Below are 13,214 nucleotides of genomic sequence, written 5' to 3' on the forward strand. Positions count from 1 at the left end.
TGCCCCTACAGTCTTTGCAGCAGCGTTATTTAATAAAAGTTGGATTACAATGCAATTAAATAACCTGGATTCCAGTGAGGTTTGTTTCCTTTTCGTCTGGTTCCAAGTAAGTCTTTCCAGACCCTGTAGATCCATACAAGTCAACACTATTTCGGGTGGATCCTGTTGCTCTGACTCTCCAGACCACAAAATCTCAATTGGTTTCCCCTTCACACTATTTTACAAGATGGTTAGAAAATTCAACCAGGATTTATTGTCTTTAGATCTCAATTCTGCAATTTTTCAGTTTATTTCAGTGTTTCATGACCCCCCCCTACCCACCCCCACATGGTATAGAGAATATGCACTTTTGATATTTACAATGTGCATTTTTTCTGTTTAGACAGTTTCAAACTTCTTTAGAATACACAGTATGGCTTTTCTGAAAACTGCATTTGTGGTGTTGTGCTCCTGCAGTTTCGTTTCACTATGTCATGACTAGGTTAGAGTAGGTGAGCACTGGAAGAGGCTAAGGATAAAATGAATATTAAGTATGGCTTAATGATATACATGAAAGTACTTGCTCGTTCCTAATTTAAAACAAAATCACTACAAAGACTCAAATGCTATAGGCGACTGTTCCTGGAACAATGGGAAGACAGACCAATTGTGCATAAAGAATTCCCATTCGTTTGTGCATTCCCGATGAACTTGCTTACAGATATATTTCCTGGTTTCTCCATTTTCATTGCTTCATATTTTATAGATCCCTTGTTTTCTCTCTGAACTTGAGGCTGTATCACAGATGGCTAAAGAGTATTGCTGCATCTGGTTTTAGTAAACAAATATTGCATCAAATCTCCCTGAAAAACATTACTGCTTCAAATCTTTCTCAGGTTAACTCATACCAAGGGGCACTCATTGTGTGCGAGTTTCTTACTAAAAATGTATGAATCCTACCTATTAGATTAGAGCTTCACTCCATGCCACGCTGTTAGTGTTGTCTTACATTTGGAAGCGGCCACTTTTCCTGGTCAAACATACTTTTTTTTTTAAGTTTGAACCCCTATTGAGCTCATATTGTTGCCAGGCTGCATGGTTTGGTAATATTTCATAGTCCTTGGACTGTAGTACAGTTTTTAGAAAGAATGTGCCAATGTGGCGGACAAGATTTTGTAAAAGAGACTGAAATTTCATTTATCCCAGGGTCTCTGTGCATGAAGTTATTGCTCTGCTTTCTGGTCTCATGTGATATGTACTTTTAGGCACTCTTTAGCCTAGAGTCATTCTTTAGGTTTGTTGGTCGTGTTGTGAGAAGGACAATGGAGATTTCTTAGTGCTCCTGTTTGGTGACCCTGAAAAGTGAAATTGCTTAACGCCATTCAGGTTCCCTTATTATGAATTGTAATTGTTTATATGCTCTTGCCAGATTGGGCACGTGCTACCAGGTCCACGTTCCTCGTGGCCTTCTGTGACTCCTAGTTTTGGACAGTTCATTAGTAATCGGAAATGTCAAAATGGTGATGTGGGTTGGGATGTTGCTGCGGTGGGTTGGACTTTGTGGTACCCTGGTAGAACGGGCTACTGCGTATAATAACTTTCAAGATCCTATGTGCCCATTCCAGCGTTTCAGATTAGATTATGTAATCCAAGATTTGATATCCTGTTTTGTACTAACAAATAAATGCAAAAGTGCTTCTATAATTGCTCACCTCAGGTGGCTACACTGGTTTCCATGAAGAATATAATGGTACCTATGATTAGGAAGATGTAGAAACCTGACCTCACTCGTTTACATAGTGCCTGGAGACAGCCAGCGCAGAGACTAATGTTGTGTATTTTCTTCTCATCTACAGAGCATCGGATGAAGCCTTGGCTGCTGACTCGACAGATGACTCCTCTGGCACAGAGTGGGAACGGGTGGCTCGGCTTTGCGATTTCAATCCCAAAAGCAGCAAGCAGACCAAAGACGTATCCCGCCTCCGCTCTGTGCTGATCTCTTTGAAGCAGGCGCCTCTGGTCCGCTAACATAGCAGGAACTGGTGGGATGGGGCTTGGGGAAGGAACGGTCTATTTAATCTTCATTACTGGGGTGGTGGAGGTGTTGTCCCCTCCCTGTGGTATGCCCCCCAGAGTTCTCCCAGGACTTTGCACTGTTCCTTGGAGCATCTCCTGATTATAGTCACTAGTTTTGGGTGAGGTTTAAAATTCTTGGTATGTGCGTTTCTGGCTTAAAAGAACACTTCTCTTTTTATGATGTTATTTATAATTTCTATTATTATTCTTTGCAAATCCACACTACGTATATCTGCTGTGTCTCTGCGAGGCAGGCGCAAAGGAAATGGCGAGAACGCCCAAGAGTTTCTCTACCAGCGAGTCTGGAAAATGGTTTTCTTCAATAGCTAAAAAAAAAACGTGCTTCTGTATGAAAGAAATAAGACAAGCGCTGGTATTAAGATAAACTTGCTTTCAGTGGAGCTGAGAAGCCTGATACAAAAAGCATGCATAGAGGACAGCCATTTGCTAACCCTAAATCGATTTAAAACAAACTGGCACGACTTAATATGATTCAATTGGTTTGTTCGGTCTGAATAAGTTGCCCCCATAAAGGGGCAGGTGGGCTTGGCCAGTTCCATGCTGATAACTGTACAGAACTGCCTATGCAGCGTCCTGATATTAGTCCACATCACCCCCCCGTAAATGCCTACCATGCAAAAATGATCACGTAGAAATAAAAGTACACATTTTCACAGAGACTGGAAAACTGCTATAGCTGGGGGTGAGTTCAGTTGAGTGATAGGAGTGCAAGTGTTAGAATGCAATATAAATCTGGAAATTGAACTACAGCAAATAAACGTATTTGTGACAGTAATTCTAAGCTAACAAACAGAAACTGGTTACTCAAGGGGCAGGTGAGGGACGAGAGAAGCAAGCCGGAGTATAGGGTCTGGAAAATGCAGGAAGAGAGATAGTCCATTACTGCTGGTGTATGGGGTATTGAGAATATACTGTGGTAGAAACCTGCTAAAAATGCAAAATAAGGTAAGAAATGGGTTGCTTCTATGAGAATACATTTTTTTCTGGATACTGAGAGGTAGAGATCAAACATTTGGAGCTATACTGAGCCAAAGAAGAGCACAAACTATTGCACAGGTTTTTATCAGAGCCTATGTAAAGAACATTGCAGTTAGCCACACAATGTCAAAGTTGCAAAGCCAAGAGGTGGGCAATGAAATGTACATTTCTTGAACAGAGCAGGGTACTGAATGGTGGTGAAACTGGGTACCTCTTTGTAGGAAATGAAGAGAGCTATCAAACTCCCACAAGAAATTGGTGTTAACTATACATTGCACATAAAGTCTGGATCTTAATTCCAAACTCCTAACAAGTTAGAAAAGACTCACCCAGGAACCCAACCTAGAGGCTCAAGGCCCTTCCCTTGCTCTAGGCCTGATTTGGTGGTGCCTGTTCCTCTTAATCATGATGCGTACTTTTTTGGCCGCGTAACATCCAACTTCTGGACACATGTTTGATTGGAATAGATTCAAGTGTAGTTATATTATCGGGAACATGCCAAATGGAACCAGCCTCTGAAATATACTTTTGCACTACAAATCCACTACCAAACCTCTAATTCCCTACTAGCCTTGCTGTAAAAAAAAAAAAACCACAAACCCACAAAGATCCCATTATCTTTGAGAATAGCATCCTCGACCTGTGGTATGTCCTTGATCAGGTATCCGAGAATCTCTTTTGATTAGCTGAACAGCCCTAAAGACTTTTATTTCACAGACAGCATTGCAAGTTTCCGGTAGCATTTGGATATGATGCACCATTAATCCCTCCTTTCTTCCGGGGCCTGATTTTAGATATCCGAAGTACAAACTGATCTTCCTCAGTGTCTTTAGGTGGGAATATGTAAGATTGCTGGTCAATCGCAATGCTTTTTTACACTTGCACAAATACTTTTCAGGTGTGGTTGCATTTCGTGGTATACTGAATGGGGTTAAACAATTCAGATATTGTAGCACATTGTATTCTCACAGTATTATCTGTTCCTTTTACAAATGATTTCTTCTGGTTCCAATTGCTCTGAGATAGGTTAGTGAACATCTAACTGTTGTTGGGAATACTGCAGTACCTGTTGGAACTAGTAACTGGGACGTATGTAGTCCATTGTGCAAACCTCCATTTGCTGCTACTGTATCCAGTAGACATATTTGTACATAACCCACTGGAGCTTCTATCAAGGGAGAGGGAGCATAATGTAAAAGTTGAGAAGATATGGGGAGGTTGTTTGGAAAGCACAGCAACTCGATGCATTTTGACTCCCCTGCAGCACAAGCAAGAAGAATAAACATATACCACTGTTTTCTGAACTCTGTTCAGTCCTAATTTTCTGTGGCTCTTTTGACAAATCCAATCTTCCCTCAATGCGTGCACATGCTATAAAGTGTAATCTGTCATTATGCACACACTTAAAAGGACAACCTCCCCCTCGGAGAGCATTTTGTTGTATTTTGATTTCATAGAACAAAAAAAATTACATTGCGTCATCAGATGAGATTTGGATTCTGAACGTTATGACTATATACGTACATGGTACCGTAGCATTGGAACTGCTAATAGCTCCTATAAAATTCAGAAGATCTTTCGGAGAAGAACTGGCCTTGTCTTTATTCCTGCTCATTTAGGTCGATGTGAACTGGTTAGAATCGTTTACCGCTAAGAGAGGTATCATGGATGCCTCGGGTAGGAGCATGTGGTGCCCAAGAGCTGAAAGAACATGAAGAAAGTTCAGTTAGTTCTAAAATAGTTTCTTCCCAGTTTCTATCATGAGCTCTTTGAATTCACATACCTGTGTTCGGGATCATGTAGTACATTTAAATTGGGAGATTTCACATTTTTTAATGTAAATGTTCAATTGGCAAATACATATCTTAGGTAAGTTTCTGATTATACTTTTTTAAAAATTATGATCTAATTCAATTAGAATCCTATTTAACAGAATAAACATTTAAATTGAGGATAAAACTATAGTTTTCCATTGAAAAAAATAAACAATGCAAGATATGATGAAAATATGGTCAAAAGAGATCTTTGACCATGTGGCTTTCAACTTTTAAGAAGCTCAACGGCCTCGAAGACAGAGAAGAGTTCATAAGGGCAATTGATGGCCACAGTAATCGCAGAGTGAGGATCTAAAGTACCAGTTTATACCGGTGCTACAGTTTTTATGTAAAGACAGGCAGGTTATTAATGAATTCCAAGAGGATCCTTTGATTGAATAGCAAGCTCAACACTGCTAGGTGGAAAGTATACTGGGGAATAAAGGAAAACGCTGACCAGTTAAGCAAACTGAGATCTGGCCCACCAGGTGTCAATCCAGGGGGCAGACTCTAGGCATTAATGGATGGCAAAAGGGTGAACTTTTTCCCACCCCTGAGATTTCACTTATCTGCCATAAGAAAAGCAATGACTGCCCTGTTCCTAGCAGAATGAGTGTCCCTGTGAGTGCGCTGGAGGGTCTTTTCGGGTTTTGATAAGCTGTAATTCTGTGATTTTTTTTGTTCTTTTTTTTTTGCCACAGATTGTTTTGACAAGGCCAACCCCTGCACAAGAATCCCCATAGTTGACAAATACCTTCTTTATTTTACTTATTTCTTTGGTTTCATCTAGAAAGTTTGAGTTCTCTGTTCATATCCAGTTTATGGGCTGACCTCTCTACGGGAGACTGAACTTGCAGAAAAGAAGAAAATAAAGTAGTCTAATTCATGTGGAAATCTGAAATGGCCTTAGGAAGGATGGCAGGATAAGTTCTTGAACCTTATTATGTTAGAGCGCAGTATTAGTTACAGCCTAAATCCAACATATGACTGACAGTGCTTCTCTCCAGCTGGCCTTTGAAAGGGTTACGGCCAGTTGTAGTCCAGATTGCCTCTATTTAGGAGGTTGCTTATATCAGTTGTTCTCAGACTGTTTTGGGTCATGTCTAAGAAACAAACTGAGAACCATTTAAATGTTATGTTGAACCGTATCCCTGAAATGTTATTTATTTATTCTGTCTTTTTTGATCCTTTTGTCATTTGTGTGGATGCAGTTTGACTAACTGCTTACGTTTTTTGAGTTGGGTTTGTCAATTCCTTAAATACGTATTTTTTTTCTTGTAGTTCTTGGTACTAGTGTTCCTTTGTTGTGACACCAAGTCACATCAATGACCGGGGCTATTTATGGGCTAAGCCCTTGGGAACCTGTACATGCCATTCATTACAGGCAGACAAGGAAACTCTTTGGCTTGCTGTCACCTTGACCACTGCTGCTTCTGGACTGCCTTACAATTTTAAATATATTCTCCTGAAAACAATGTCTATGTCTGTTCATTTTCTAACTGGATTGACTTGTGTTTGGAAAGTTTATGTGTACAGAAAATATCAACATGAGGTGTGGGGACACGAGTGCGTAAGAGAACTTCACTCTTGTAGGTTATATAGACTGCAAGACAGTACTCTTGTACGTAAGGTTATTAAACCTCAATGGCAGGTCTTGCTTTTCACCTGAACATATTCTGCCATTAAGGGCACCTTTATTGACCTGCAACATAAAAGTATGTGATGAGGTTCAGACTACATGGTGTCTGCATAACTCTATGGTGATTGATGCATGTTAGAATCATAATTAATTCTCTCTGCATAATATATTTAGGAAAACGTGCAGACATCCTTTCTTATAGTTGCTATAAACAAATACTTGATACTGACTACACCAGAATTTGGAGTGGTGCACTACCGAGGTGGTCTGTACAATGAGTATATTCACTCATAAAGTTGTGTCAAAAAAGGTAAGTTTTTTTATTTTCAAAGTCATCTGATAGGAACTGAATTCCAGCCAACTTGTTTCGTTCATTAACAATGAACTTCTTCAGGGCGATCTAGATGTGGCGGAACGGCCAGGGAGAATGGTACTTTCTAAGGCCGTGTCCTGTGGTCGCGTGGTGCTATTCCGATCAGTTGTGGTTATCTGGAGTAGTAACAACCGAGCATCAATACTGGATCAGATTGAGTGTCTCCAGGCCTACTGCCCACACCGATCCTACGGACCTTGGCCTGATCATGTAGGCAAAAAGTGAGAACAGACTTGCACAGCTCTATGAATCCAAAGTAAAACAAGTTTTTTGTTTGTGGCGTGCTGCCCGGAACAACGCTTGGAAGGAGACTCCCGGTGCACAGCACTGAAAAGACAATCCTGTCTTATGCCAGTATTTCAGTTCAACCAAAGTTCAATCAAGAATGCTGGAAAAGTTCCTCATTAATTTATTCCATGGATCAAAATTTCCAAAACAAAATTCATCAATATTTCAAGATGCCTGTGACGACATCCTCCTTAAACGATCTCATCCAATACACATAACTCCCAATGCATTTCGGGCTGAATTAAAGCCCTTCCTCAGGGGATCGCTCTATAAACATAAAGGAAAACAGAATGGTATCAATGCCCTTGTCATACAATTGTTGCCCCGTAACCATGTCCTCAAAATCGTGCTGCCGGATACAACACATATTGTGTGTAAAATAAAAATCGTGATAAGAACAAACCTCTCCCAATGTGCTCACAAATTCAGGAAAAGTGATAATCTGAAATAAACAAGTGCGCATGCAGATTGGACAACATGTGGAAAGGGGTAGTTGGAGGGCATCAACACACAAGGGAGAGGTCTAGAAAACAGTTGCACTCTTAAGGAGTGCTCGAAGAAAAAGAAAAAAGTAGTTCCCTGAATGTGAGCAGTGGAAGAAAAAGTCATCCAATCAAAAGAGTGCTTGAGGGGAGGGGCAGACATGAAGAGCGCAAGGCAAGCCATTGAATAAGAATTTCGAATGGTCGAAATAAAGACTAAGAAATGTAAACGAATAAGAAGCAAGCAAATTAGAAAGGCACTAAAGCCAAGTAATGTTAAGCAATGTGAGGCCTCTAAGCCCATTGTATGTTTTTGCTATGGTCCACACAATAGGCTTTCGTGCATAGACAGCTAAAAGCTGTCTGTTAGGTGAGACTTAGCAACCACTGAAAATGCCAAGATGTCTGGCTTTAATGTGCTGCATCATCCACACACGGAGGAACACCTCTCTCCTTGCACAGGCACATTTCTCATTCTTCCTTCAGATACATTCGCCTCAACCCAAACACACCCTGCCGTCACAACCACAACTCAATTAATACTCCCACAAGATTCCCCACCTCAGGCAGACACGCCATTCATCTGGCACGTATATAGACACTCTGTCCAATCTTAATTTGTACAAACCTTTCACTCACACAGGCACGATCCTCACTGTGCCCACATCAAGCGCATCCCTCACTCTCTACTTATACATGCAAAGTCACTCTCTACTCATACAAACCAACTTCTTCACCTCTACTCACCCAGGCACGCCCCTCACCTTCTACAGGAACTCCCTCCCCAGCCTCCACTCACACAGGCACAACTCATTAAGATCTACTTCCCCCTGTAGTCACACGGCCACTCTTGACCCTGCACTTCTTACAAACACTCTTCTACCCGTGCATTCACAAACACTCCACTCATCCTGCACTCACCTGGTCACTCCACTCACAAATCAAACTGAAATGCTACACTCACACATGCACAATCTTCCCCCTGAACTCGAACATCTAAACCGTTCGACCTAAACTCACATAAACACACCATACACCCTGGAGTTCCAAAGGCATACCTCTCATACAGACCCCACATTCCAATGACACAGGTATATTGTTGACCTTGCATAGGCACATTGCTCACCCACCCTGAACTCGCACAGTGATTGCCATGCACTCAGATAGGGACAACACTCTGCGCCCACACTGGCACACTGCTACCCCGCACTCATACACACGCTGGGCAGGGGGCAGCTGAAGAAGACCAGAACAATGTGGGCTGTATGATGGGAGGCCTCAAGGCGCCAAGGGACAGAAGGGCAACCGGGTGGGGGATCAAGGGATAGCAGCAGAGGACAGTAACAACGGGGGCTGCGCAACAGGCGTCTCCCAGGCACACAGAGTTAGCGGAGCAGGAGATAATGAAGGACAGTGGAGACAACTTGAATTAAATCCAGTCTAACGGGCATCATGAGGTTGAGGAGCAACATGATGGAGGTTCCCCAAAAGCATAGAAACAGAAAGAGGATCCAGGTGTTTTCACAATTAGCAAAGAAAGACAGACTGCTGGGGACCACATACACTGACCCTCAAGGGGCTGGTTGTTACTTTCCCACAGCTCCCACGTTGGATTATTAATTAGCTTCTGCGGCAGGGGCAGGCTGCTAGCACAACAGCCTTCAGCAACCCGAAGAAAAGCCCTTCGACCATCCCCTACTGTATGGCACTAACATTTAAATAAAACAATCGACTAACCAGAAACAGGTGTGGCATAGACATAAAGGAAAGATGACCTGTAGCCCTGCTTCTGCCATCTTCGGTGAGGAGAAATCCCTCTAAAGCCAACAGGCGTCCAACAAACACTCCTTTTTGGCTGCAGAACACCACTTCGGTACAATCAAATGCTTACTCATGGTAACCAACATAAGGGCACAGCCAAAGCCCCGCTCAGTAATGCTACTCAAAGCTCTATTTCTGTTCACATATGGATGGTCAAGAGACAGTTGCATTGTCGAGGCAGACCCGAGAACAATGTACCATCTGTGTTATCATAATTGTAAAGTCTTATTGGGAAAGATTTTTTTTCTTCCCAATGGGAACAGTCCAGCCCGAACTGTTAAGCCATGTCTTCCTTCGACCAGAAACAAGCATCCTGGGACTGGTTTCGGGGTAACACCCTTCACCAGCCAGGCTAGCTTGAATCCAGTGGCAAAGTGAGCAAGGCTCCCACATCTGGCTGGACTGTTCTCATGCGGCACAGGGTCAAGACTGATTTGCATATCACAGTGGCGAACTGAGCTAAAGAAACTGGTCCCAGGATGCTTGTTTTCGGTTTGGGAAGACATGGCTTGCCAGTTGGGTCTGGACTGTTCCCATGAGGCACAGGGTCAAGACTGATTTGCTTAAAGCTGGGTCTGAACTGAGGTGGCGAAGTGAGCTAAAGAATGATGATGGATTCAACCCAGATCTGTGACTGAGGGCGTGTGCCTGAAAAGTTTCAGCATTACGTCCATCATCTCCTTGTGTTTGCTTTGTTCGCCCTATGTTGGCAGGGTATGCCCAGACGTGGGTCCCTTTCTCACTTTGCCACTGGATTCAAGCTAGCCTGGCTGATGAGGGAAGCACCCTTCCCTTGCCTCCAACACAGGCCTTCTACCACTCTTTGTGCTGTTGCAGGAGCCAACAGAGACCAGGCAGGGACGGCATGCATTAGCAGAAGCACTGGCCTATCTGGCCTCATGGATGTGTTTCCTCAGTCTGCAAAGGCCTGATGGAGAGATCCAGAACTCGGTAAGATAGGGAAACCTCATTTATTGTATTTTTATGATTGTAGGATAGCAGAATGTGCCACCACCAGAGACCGCTCCATTGCTTGAGACTCGCACAATGAGAGCAATAAGAGATTAACATTGAGGGGACAGAATAAACACATTAAGTAAGAGCAAACAAATACACTGGACAAGTAACAGCTATATTTGGGAGATGAGAGGCGATTCTGAGTAAAATGGCAGCCAAACTGGAAGAAGAGGAGCAAAACCTTCCCTTTTAAGGTGGGAGAAATTGGTTCACTATGATTCACACAATGTGGTAAAAATGGCATACGTAAAGGAAACGTAAAAGAGACATGTTTGTACGATAAGAGACACATTGAGAGAGAATGTGTGTAACATATTGGGAACATGAGAAACATTACGTGGAAGGTGTTTGAAATGAGGTTTCTGGTTGGCTAGGGTATGCACGTAAGCCAGGCAAAAACCACTATTCTAGTCAGGTCAAGTGAGGTACACACCAAAGGTGTTAAATACTGGCCAAAATGCTTACCAATCGTCTAAGCCAGCTCATGGACTCCCTAGTCCTGCCCAACCAGTCGGGCTCCATACCTCTGCGTGAAACGGCACACAACCTCTGTACTCTATTTGCTCTAATGCAGAATATCAATCCTGATTTGTCCACGGTGGCAGTCTTCCTAGACGCCACCAAGGTGTTTGATTTCCTGGAGTGAGATTATCTTGTAGGTGTATTGCGCTGGATGGGATTTCCTTCCCCTTTCCTATCCTGGATAGAGTTAGTATATTGTCAGCTGCAGGCAAGGGTGCTGATAAATGGCGTATGCTCCACCCATTTTACCATCACACACAGCAGGGTTGCCCCCGTCTCCTCGTTTGTTTGCGCTGGCCATAGAACCGCTAGCAGCCAAACTTCGGCAACCCTACATGGACTATGCGATTCCCACAAGGCAACTTTTAGTATCCTTTTATGCGGATGACATTACACTGTACGTTCGGGACCCAGAGATCAGCCTCAACTCTATACTGCGGAAATTAATTGGCTTTGGGACACGCTCAGGAATAAATGTCAACTGATAAAAATCCCAGATCTTTCCTCTCACCCCTGCTGTTCAGCAGTATGTCATGGACTACCCATTGACTTGGTGTGGGGCGAGATTAAATACTCTGGGATAGTCATCACAAGAGACCAAGCAGAACTACTGCTAGCCGATTATGGCAGGACATTGGATGCCCTAACAGACTCAATCACAAAATGGATTTCTATACCCTTTCGCTGGCAGGCCGGATTTCATTCATAAAGATGGTTATATTATCTAAACTGCTCTATCTTTTTATTCGCATTCCCTATTATCCGGGCAGACATTTTTTAAAGCTCTAGAAACTCAGTTTATATGTCTGGCATGGGGCGGGAAACAGCCCAGGTTGAAATGGGAGGTGATGACACAACCATTCTCAGAGGGAGGTTTTGAGGCACCCGATATGGAACTCTTTCTTAAAAACCCAAGCACACATCTCAGCTTATTGGTTCTGGCCTCCCCCCGTATATGCTACACCTAGCCATCGAGCAAGGGTACATAGGCCCTATACCGGTCACTGCATTCTTTGGCACAGCTTCCTGGCCCAGGGATGCTGACCCCTCTATGGTTACATGTACCTCCACGGCTTGGCAGGGTATACCAAAGCGCCTCAGTGGGCCCATGCTGTACTCTCCGCTGATAGGGCTCCTCTATCACCCATATCTCGAGGCGACACAAGAAACTGGTTGTCATCAGATGCTCCAGAGAATCAGAGTGACAACATGGGGAGAGCTGTATGAGAAGGGTCTCGACTGCAACGCTTTCTTTAGAGGAGCTAGGCCCACCCCTATAAAACTGTTCCTGTACATCAGGTTGAGAAAAAATGTTAGAGCAGCCACCCTTAACTTCCCTCACAAATTTTCAGCGCTGTCCCCCTTACATATACTGCTACAAAGCACTAATCCCACACATGTTCTTGATGCTCTATCACACTGTTCGGAAGGAAAGTGCTGAGCTATGGAGGGACGCGTGATCGAACTGGGACAAGTAATTGGGGCTTCTCCTCAGTGATGGACAATAGAGATATTGTTGCCAACAAACAGGAAACCTAGCAGTAAGCAGTCGAATGCATAATATACACTTTAAATATTTGCATCGGTTGTATTATATCCCTGCTCGACTTCACCAATTCCACCTATGACCAGATGACAAATGTGACCAGTGTGGAAGGGTAGGGGCAGACTTTCTACATTTAGCATGGGATTGCGAGCCGATTAGCAAATACTGGCATAAAGTTTTTAAAGCCCGGGAACAGATGACCGGGTTTTCGCTACCCCACTTATAGCCTTGCTGGGGTGCACTGAAGAGGTGGAAATACACCTCCATTGGCTTACTATTGCTAAACGAAGAGTGGACTGTAGAGGGGTGAGGGGTCGGGCCCCCCAAGTTTAAGGAATGGTTACAAGATCTAATATTTTGTAGGTAGTAATCACTCATATACGCAGAACTGTCACCGCAGGCCTCCAGGCCAAGATATATGTGGGACCCCTTGCGGACATTTTTGCTGAAGTATCCGCACTGGGCACCATACAGTTTAGTCTGAGGAGAGAACCTTTGTTTAAAGTGCTGGAATTGGACTGTGGTGGGGGGGTTGCATGCTTCTCATGCTTCTAAAATAAGGTGCCTAAGGTTAGGGGGTGTTATTCGAACTACCTCTGGAAAATACTGGATTACATGAGGGGACAACCGTCTGTGGTATGGAGACCACTCTGTTTTC

General features: G+C 43.3%; 1 protein-coding gene across 3 annotated transcripts in view; it reads left to right on the forward strand.

Annotated features, from left to right (window-relative positions):
* The window catches only part of CLTB (clathrin light chain B), a 44,420-nt gene extending 38,077 nt beyond the window's left edge, over positions 1–6,343 (forward strand). For 2 of the 3 annotated variants that reach the window (XM_078652814.1, XM_078652812.1), the window contains one exon: positions 1,836–6,343. In XM_078652814.1, the coding sequence (XP_078508940.1) occupies positions 1,836–2,007 (172 nt within the window). In that variant the 3' untranslated portion in view covers positions 2,008–6,343. The remainder of the gene's footprint in view (positions 1–1,835) is intronic. The other variant, XR_013598637.1, reaches the window with a different exon arrangement.
* Positions 6,344–13,214: the final 6,871 nt, after the last annotated feature.

The sequence above is a fragment of the Lissotriton helveticus genome, chromosome 7 (genome assembly GCF_964261635.1).
Source record: "Lissotriton helveticus chromosome 7, aLisHel1.1, whole genome shotgun sequence".
NCBI lineage: Eukaryota > Metazoa > Chordata > Amphibia > Caudata > Salamandridae > Lissotriton > Lissotriton helveticus.